The sequence below is a fragment of the Cephus cinctus genome, unplaced genomic scaffold (genome assembly GCF_000341935.2).
Source record: "Cephus cinctus unplaced genomic scaffold, Ccin1 Ccin1_scaffold3202, whole genome shotgun sequence".
Classification (NCBI taxonomy): domain Eukaryota; kingdom Metazoa; phylum Arthropoda; class Insecta; order Hymenoptera; family Cephidae; genus Cephus; species Cephus cinctus.
Genome location: NW_014334501.1, coordinates 176246 through 185563, shown reverse-complemented (window position 1 = coordinate 185563; position 9318 = coordinate 176246). Strand labels below are relative to the sequence as shown.

General features: G+C 49.9%; 1 protein-coding gene across 9 annotated transcripts in view; it reads right to left on the bottom strand.

The window, feature by feature from the left end:
• Positions 1-9318, bottom strand: part of LOC107274493 (DNA N6-methyl adenine demethylase) — a 65643-nt gene that overhangs the window by 49579 nt on the left and 6746 nt on the right. For 7 of the 9 annotated variants that reach the window (XR_001539462.2, XM_025091739.1, XM_015753693.2 and 4 more), the window contains exon 2: positions 5829-8269. Coding sequence is in view for 8 of the 9 variants with exons in the window: in XM_025091739.1 (XP_024947507.1) it covers positions 5829-6890 (1062 nt within the window). In the remaining variant the exon portion in view is untranslated. Of the gene's footprint in view, positions 1-5828; positions 8270-8824; positions 9268-9318 lie in introns of those variants that run through there. The other 2 variants (XM_025091738.1, XM_015753695.2) reach the window with 2 other exon arrangements.

Sequence of the window (9318 nt, the reverse complement as noted above, 5' to 3'; positions counted from 1 at the left end):
CTCTAACCCCCCCCCCCCCTCTTCCCCTCCCACCACCCACCTAATCACTAGTGATAACGAATCATTACCACATTAAACGAATATTCGAGGCTGAACGACAAACGTTACTTCGTGCTCAGCGAGAAGTCGGGAAGAATTCGAATTACCGGAAAATAGAAAAAAAAATACAAAGCATTTGACGAAAAAAAAAAATAATCGTGGAAAGAAAATTATTGTAATATCTTTCATATACAGCCTTATGCAATGATATGCCAGAACCGGTCCTAATGATCCGCCCCCCTGCCGCCCCTCCATCGGGGTAACAAACGAAATCCCAGAGCGGACGAGAAAATCGAATTCCAAATCGAATTTCGGCAGAATGGCTCTCACGTTTCTATGTGCGCGGGCCCGAAAATCTCCAATGAAATCTCCGCGTTCACATATCCATACATATGTTAATTCCCCATCTGCCGAGTTGTCGTCAGGCGACGACAACAAAAAAAAAAAGATTGTATTTCGTCGGGTCGCTAATACCGATAGATCCGTAAGCAAAAGGGTTTACATTTCCTGATCCCTCGGGTTCACGTATGCACTGTGTGTACTACATGTATTCATATGTCACCGGATAAACGGGCATTAGAGTTGATCAGCGAATAAATGTATATTCGTGCATCGAAGAACCGTGGAACAATGCAATCGATACCGTGTATAGGAGAATTTGGATAGTTAAAAGTTGCCTTGCCCTTGGAAAACGCCATCCTAAAAATATCATGCTTCAGGATTTATATCCTTTTTAGAAACGGGGGTGTTTTGCAGCCCCCGAATGAATATTTACCAAAGTCCTTGGGTCTTCAGGTATTTTTAGAAGGCCTCGTTTCTCTCTCTCTCTCTCTCTCTCTCATGTCCTATCTCTTTTTACTCCTCGTATTCCTTCTACTACCGTATCCAGTAGAGTCGCAGGACTTCCTGGTAGGACTACGCAGGATCCCGAAAAGCATCAACCACCAATGATTCCCGGTATTTGAACTTTCCGCTGAGAATGAAAAGTCGTAAGCTGCAGAGCAGAAGATTTGCCGATTGAAAAGGATACGAAATAGCCGATATAAATTTTCATTTAATCCTTTCAGTTTCCCATCAATTTCTTCATCCAATTTATTTGGAAGCTATCCAAGAGTCCTGCTCATTTTGAATCCTGAATCCTGACTAACAGCGCTAAAAGCAGATTTTACACTCGGCTGAGAAAATCGAAATATATTTGACTATCGGCCCTGCTCGTCCTTCGGCAAAAGGATGAGGAATATTACGCGCGCGGTTTTGCTGTCGCAGCTCCACCCGCGAGCTTCGCCTTTGGAAAATCAAGTTTTCCACTTTCGGGAGAGCAAAACCTTTTACCAGGACGAGGACGGGGATGGTGCTGGAAGGGAGGCTGAGTCGGGAGGGTGAGTCGGGGATTTAGGACCGCGAAATATTTCGACGAGCAGACAGGAAGTGGACCGAATTATTGTACTTCCGCCAAGCTTCCAGTCCCCACGGCGAATCTCTCTTCTGGGAAATCGCTGGCAACGCTAGACAGATTTCGTCTCCCTTTCTTTGCTCTCCTTTCGCTCCCGTCCTCTCGCAGACTCCACCTTGCTCGCTGCCGTCTCTGTCTTTCGTAATTTCTCACGTAATACCTTTGGCTACAGTCGCACGTAGACTGGAGACTTTCTTCGCTGGCTTCGACACCTCGTGGACACTGGGAGACGCAGTCGCACGCAGAACGGAGAATCGGAGAAACGACGGCCGTCGCTCGCAGCCGATTCGCCCCCCTTCGCCCCCCTAAAGAACCAGCAGTCTTCCGTTCGTCCAGCATGGTTTCGGTTTCTCGATAAATCGAAAGGGCCGAAGCCCTCGAAGCTGCCAGTGGAAAAAAAAGGGAGAGCAGCATTCGATGCGAGAGACGAGTGTTCGGTTACGGCGTCTGCGTTTCGCATGCGTTTACGAGAGAGAGAGAGAGAGAGAGAGAGGGAGAATAAAACGACAGAAATATTATTAGATTTCTCAAGAGAACTCTCGCCGATGTAACGTTTGGATAGTTTACGTGAAGTTTATTCGGGCCCTGATAACCGAGCGATAAGCACTCATAATGCTAGGTTCAGGGTTATCTCACGTCAGGGCAACCAACTCTGTTACGGTCATGCAAAGAGAAATAAAAATGACCCCATGGCATCTCGTCGTCGGCCATATTGACGTCCGATATGCCAACAGACAACAAGAGGACAGAGGGAATTCCAAGATCTCTCTTTGAAATCTTTCGAGTTACTAGAATCCCGAGGCAGGAGGATTGAATTTTTGAAAACGGGAACAGCCTTTCGCCAGATATTAAAATGGCTCCTTCCTAACCTACCCTAATCCTCAGAATGGAAGGACCCAATTTACGCACGTGCCTGTTCCACGCGTGTGTGCATCGTATGAACGTGAGATTGTGCGTGTGCTCACGGTGTCACGCCATTGGTTGAACGGGCGACGGAGGGGTGGGAGGCGATCGAATGAACCGAGGGGCACCGGGACTAGCTGGAACGCGAAAGCACCCCTAGTCGCACTCTCTCTCTCTCTCTCTCTCTCTCTCTCTCTCTCTCTCTCTCTCTCTCTCTCTCTCTCTCTCACACACGCACGCACGCACGCACTCATCTGTACAGTTTGCTTGGCAAGCTTCCCTCCCTCTACGCACCTCTGCCCCCTACCCCTACTCACGACTCTCTCTCCCTCTCTGCAAATTATTCGGGAACCTGGCAATTGGGAAATTCCGTGAAATTGGGGTGAAAATTACTAGGCTATGCTTTAAATTTCGCCATGCCGCGTAGATACGGCAGCAGCCTATTCCGCCATCCAGCGAATCTCCCGCCACGCGATTCCAATGAAGATTCTCTCACTCCACGGACACGTCGGATTAGCCATTTATTCGCTATCGTCCGAAATTTCGACCTCAGGAAATGAAAGCTAGACGTCGCCGGGAGTCTGGAGACTCCGAGAACGAACGGACAGTTGGTGGATACGAAGCCGAAGGTGTAAGAAGCATTTATCGACGGAAGAGATAGAAGAAGGAGAGAGCGGTGAGAAGAAAGGACTCCTGGCGAGCATCCCGTTTGCCGGGTCGACGATCCCCTTAATTTATGACGAATCGGGTCAAAACAACAACGATAAAAATCAGGGCAGCCTCGGCAGGTCCGGGACTCGTGGGGTGTAGCTGTCGGAGGTTGCCAGCTCTCTCTCTCTCTCTCTCTCTCTCTCTCTCTCTCTCTCCAGGTGTACCGAAGGAAGAGAGTCAAGGGAGGTCTTGGCAAGGGACTGGTCCGACTGTAACGGGTGGACCGAGGAAGACAGAGGGAAAGAGGAAAGGAGATGGGAAACGGTCTAAACAACAGAAGCAAGCGAAAGACGAGGAAGAGGAAGTAACGGGAGGGAGGTTTCCCTCGGGATAAAGAGGGTGTTAAGTTGGCCGGTGGGGGACGAGGGGTTGTTGTGACGGCGAGGCTATACACCTCAGTCTCCGTCTCGCGTCCATCTATCATCCAAGTCTCTTATCCTGCCTGTTTCATTGCACCCCCATACACCCCTGCACCCTCGCGCACGTTCATCCGACCTCCTAGGAACTGCATTGCTCGATTCATCCCTGCCCCGAAAAGTTCAGAGGGAAGGTGCTGTGTGTCGTAGAGCCCTTCAAAAATGCGCGTCTTCCTCGAGTCGGTGGTTATTGAACCTACCCTTATTCAGCCTCGAAATTCTAAGGATAAAACTGGACGTTTGGTGTCTCTTTCGAGTCTCCCTGAACTTTCCCCTCGTCTTTGGGAACTACCCCGCCGCTCTACTATTGATTATTGGCAATACGAGATGACGTCTCACCTCTTCGCCCCGCTCCTCTCCTCGCCGAGTCTCCCTCTAATATCGCATCGATTCGGTTTGCCCCATCCTTAACGACGTTCTCGCGGTTCTCGAATCCTCAGCCATTTTTCTCGGTGCCTATCCGTTCTCCCTCTCTCTCTCTCTCTCTCTCTCTCTCTCTCTCTCTCTCTCTCTCTCTTCGAATGAGTCATGGTGCCGTCGCTCCGAAGAACTGCGTAATACATCGAGCATAATTGATTTGTTTTGCGCGAGAAAAGCGAACGCGCCGATCGGAATATCGTTTTGGTTTTGGCGAAAATGCCTGGCAGATTTTTCGCATGCCTACGTCACATTTCCAGGACGTTTCGCGGAATCCCGAAGAGCGAAAGTAGAAGGAGCAAGAGGAGGTAGATAAAGTTAGAGAAGCCCTTCGACCCAATTCGAAGTTGCCAGTCAGGAACACCAGCAGCGGCTATAGGAGGAAATCGCGAGGTAGAGAGAAACGTTTAACAGGGAACCCCGAGGAGTTCGGCACGCGGGATCAGGAGAGGCTGTATAAATAAAACGTAGGGTGAAGGGAGGCGTGGAATGGGACGGAGGGACTAGAATGAAAATGGGAAGGTGGAGGATTGAGAATTGGAAATGGTAGAAAGCAAGAGTGAAATTTTCTCTGGCTGAGAATCTGAAGCCCCGTTAATCGCTCATTATCGGGCTGTGTTTCAATACTATGGAGTAGCGTGTGGCTATCGGCATTAACAACACGTTTGTTTCCGAGCAAGGCGGAGTTCGATACGTGATTATTATGACCCGGGGCGAGCCTTGAACTTGCCCTACGATAAGCCGAGGCTTGCTTACGAGCCTCTGGAACGTGTACGCCATTCCACTGGTTCGATTAATATATTTCAGCACAGGCTATACGTATAGCTATACGTCACTCCTTAAACTACTACGTACAATTCCACAGCCTATACTTACGGCGAGTTCTGCAAACGTGGAACAATAGTAACGTGTGTTCATATCGAAATACAACCTGTGTACGATTGTTTCGGGCTATTTAATAGGGATAGTACAAGTACGCGATATGCTCCGATCCCTCGCTAGTGAGCGAGTGAGCGAGTGAGCGAGCAGGGAGCCAACCCCCATTCAATGTCACTGCAATAATAAACCACCTCGGTTATCTGTATTTCTGTATTTCCCTCTGGGATTCTCGGCACATCCAGGCATTGGGGCCAAGTTCAGGCTATATATACCGTTGTTCATCCACGTTTATATAGACTCTATACAACGGCAGCCTACTCTACGGGCCACGCTTCTCTCTACCTGCCTCTGCCTGCCTCTGCCTGCCTCTGCCTGCCTCTGCGTGCTTTATACACCTACGCTGCTGCCCTCGCACTCGCCAATGCACGGGAAACGGCCCGCTTTGCTATATTGGCTGTTGGTTGTGTTGACTACGCTGACCATACTGGCTTTAAACGGCCGTCACTGCTTATAGACTTACTTTCGTTCTCATTTATACCCTTTATACACATTTTTCTTTTTTTTTACAGGTCTTTCATTAACCATTTTTTTCACGCAAATTCCTTCCCATTGATTATCCCCGTCAGATTGATTCGATAATCAAAGTACAATTTTTGAATGCGAATTTAAAGATTTCGATTTCGATCGGATCGGTTGGTATAATATACTGTATTATTGGGGGGCCTTCTCCTTACGGGATTCCGCGCGTAGAATGCCCCCAGGAATGCTCGGCGATCTCGTCCTTCGAGCGTGAGACCGGCGAGAATCCGGTTCAGCTGAAGGACGAAGCGGCTGGATCCTGCAGGAGAAAAAGAAGGAAGCGTCTAGCGCGGCTACGAGAGACGACCGGGTGCCCCATCGCGATTTTAAGCCCCATCGAATTCGAGAGCAGTTGCCCAGGTTCCGCATAGACCCAGTCGAAAGAAGTCCTGCCGGTATTGTGCTAAACGTAAAAGAGACTTCTCACTCACCTTCTTCTCGGTGAGCTTCTCGCACCTCCTCATCTTGCAGATCTGATGACTCTTGTCGTTCCTGCACGGGGCACAGTCGCCGCAATTGTCCTTCCGCTGACAGCCGATGCACTCGCCGCACCTCTTGCGCTTCTTCTTGGCGGGTTTGTCCCCGAGACCGCCCTCGCTGTCGCCGTCGCCCATGCCACCGCCAAGATGATGAGGCCCCCGGTTGGCAGTGGAGGAGACAGCCGCCACCTGACCGGAACTCTCGACGTTGGCACCGTCCTCGGACTCCATCGAGCCGGCCCGTATTTTTCTGCGCTCCTTCTTGCGGCCGTCGATGCCAACCCGCGACGTCGGCGAGTCGAGGACCGTGGACATCGGGTTCTGGAAGTTGGTATGATGGAGTTGCGGGTACTCGGGTTTGACCACGGTGAGGACCGTGTGATGAGGATGTCCCGGTGGGGGCGGAAACGCCTGGACCGGGCTGGATCCCAGTAGCTGGATATGTCGTTCGTCCAGGAGTTGCTGCTGAAGAGCCGGGACTTCACGCGCCTGGACAGGTGCCGGCACTAGCGGATATCCGACCGGGGCCCGATGTGGATGAGGAGCCGGAAGTGGCGCCCCGAGAGTATGGAAGCTCGGGAGGCCAACGGAAGTGACCGGAGGTGAGTGTGAAATCGACGCCGGCGACAGAGGCGTCAAGGCGGTGAGCTGGGGCTCCGCTTCGCTCGGCGCTGTGAATTGGCTCGCGAAGCTGGGCAGACCTTCCGCGCCACCTCCGCCTGCGTTTTTCGACTCCCAGGGCCGATACTGACTCGCGAGGACGACCTCGCCCCGGGAGTCTATCAGCCGGCCGGTGAGGCCTTCGTAGTAGTCCCAGGATGAGGTCAGCCCTAGACCCACGTCCTGGGGGTGCAGGGTCGTCAGGGTCGCCGAACCGTCCATCGTACCGTCGGCGAAGCTGCTGAACGGAGGCAAGTGTCGATTGGGATCTCCTGGACCGGAATTCGGCGAGGTCGCGACTGCCGGAGGGCTCACCCTCTCGGAGGCGACCTCCTTGGTGACCTCGGCGCTCATCTTCGCCGAAACATCCTAAGGTCCATCCCTCCCTCCCTTCCGGAGGCACCTGCTGCTTGCTTCAATTTTCTATTTCTTCTTCTTCACTTCCTTCGAGCCTCGCACTGCCCTCACTTTACACCTACGACTTGCTTCTTCCGTCTTCCTCCGAGTCCTCCGAGTCCTTGCGAGTCCTCCGAGTCCTCCGGATCCTCCTTACGCAGGTCTCTTGGTGTCTCTCTGGCTCACAGCCGCCACTCGCGAAAGCAAGTGAGTCGCCCTCGAGGATATTGGTACTTATTGGTCGGCTCGAGTTTTCTCCTCGCCTAGAAAGCCTTTCCCTCTATCTTTCTTTCTCTCCTCTCTGTCTATCCTGATTCTCGAGCTTATCTGATTGCGAGTCAAACTATATCGTGTCTCGTGATTTATTTATTTTCTTTTTTCTTGCTAACCTTCTCTGCGTATTCGCGCTCTTTTGTACTCGACAGGTTTAGGCTACGAACTGAAGTAGATCGGTTGCTCTGGAGTATTGTGTCTTCCGGTTCCACGTATCCACGTTTTCTTTTTTTTTTTCTTAAAACTTCATAAAAATTTGTCGGTGCTCGTTAAAAAATGTAGATACTTATAGTTTAAATATAAATTCCTATGCTTCTTTCTTTGTTTCTTTTCTTCTCCCTCTCTCTCTCTCTCTCTCTCTCTTCCACCTCGCTCCTTCCTTTTATAATCTGAGTACGAAGGACTTCCTGTTCGTCTTCCTGTTCGCTCGCGCTTATATCTCTTCTTCTTTCTTCTCCGCTTCTCGTTATTCTCTCTTGGTCGTTTTCGTATTTTCACTTTCGTGACACTCGTGACTCTCCCTTCTCCCACGCGTCGTATCCAGTTAAGAGTATCGTTATTTTCAATGATTAGTAGAAAATGGTAGATTCTTTGGTTTACGGTTTTTCTTTTAATTCTTGTGTTTTCTTATATCCCCTTGATCCTCCTTCTCCTTCGGCGTATCTTTCTGGCTCTGACTTCTGTATTATAATAATTCACTCGTTACTCTAATCTTTCCTATCTTCTTCCTCTCCTTCTTCTCCTTATTATTTTCTTCCCTTTCGATTTGGCACTGGCGGACTTTTGTTTACTTTTTGTTTTCTTACTTTTTACGTCTTCTTCTGTCTTCTTCTGTCTTCTTCCTCCTCTTCTTCGTCAATTCTTCCACACTTGCTGCTCTTCCTCGAGATATACTTTGTACACTAGATAGATACTATAGCTCTGATTCCTTTGTTTCTCCTGAACCTAAGCTCTTGGGATATTACGACATATAAACACACTAATTACTTCTTTCGCGCTTCGTAAGAAAATATAAATCACTTGAGGTTAATGTGGCTTGTTAGAAGGCGGTTGATTTGTACGATCTGAAACAGAAACAAGAGAAGGATCCTCGGTGAGAACAAAGAAAGGGACAGCTAGAAGAATATCTGGTAAGGTATCGATATCCCGAAGAGGGGAACAGATAAGGACAAGAGGACTCTCATCCTCTCCCGTGATAAGTCCTAAGAGGTCTTTGAGGTCTTCGAGGTTTTGAAAGTCTATCCCGACTGCGTACCCTTTGCCACTCGAATCCCGAAAGAAGCCCTCGATATCCGAGGCAACCGATAAAATTGAAATAAATCGTGGAATGGTAAATCCTTGGAAAAAAAGAAAAAAAAAAAAAAAGAAAAAAAAAGTACCCTATACGATCGTCGAAAAAATGTGCCGCCTCAAGTGTTATACGCATTGCGCGTTACGCGTTAAGAGAAGCGTCAAGTGACGACATACGAATGCCCAAGAGAGAGCTCAAGTCGGCAGAATGTGTCATAGGTCTCGTGCAGTAACCAGCACGTCAAGGCTACTATTATATTTGTAGAAGCTACAACCTACAACCTACAGCCTACTACCTACAACCGCACCACCTACCACCTACCACCTACCAGGGCTCTCGACCAACTCGCTTTCATAGCCGTAAATGCGATGTGTCCGTACGCTCGTAGGTGCTTCATTCATAGACTATAGCGTAGTAGTAGCGAGGGTGGCAAACCGACCACGAGGTAACCTTGACGGTGGGCTAGTCCCCTGGTCAACGGGACGCCATAACTCTGCTACTCCGCTACTCCGCTACTCGACTAGTCCACGCTCTCTACGTACGTGTATTCCTGCGAGAGAATAACAAAGTGGCGAGGCAGCTACCTAACGATTCCCAATAGCGCGAGGAAAGGTCAAGGGTGCAGAGCGCCTAGATTCGGAAGGGCGAATAGTAGGAAGGAAGGAAGGAAGTGGAAGAATGCTAAAATTGGGGGCTGCTCCGAAGGGTGGAGCGCGAATATCCGGGGGATTGTTCGCGCGAGCGTCGTTCCGAGCCTTCGCTCGAAACTACCGTCGCCGGGTCTCAGTGAAATATCGACCGCTCTTTAGCCCCCCCCCCCTC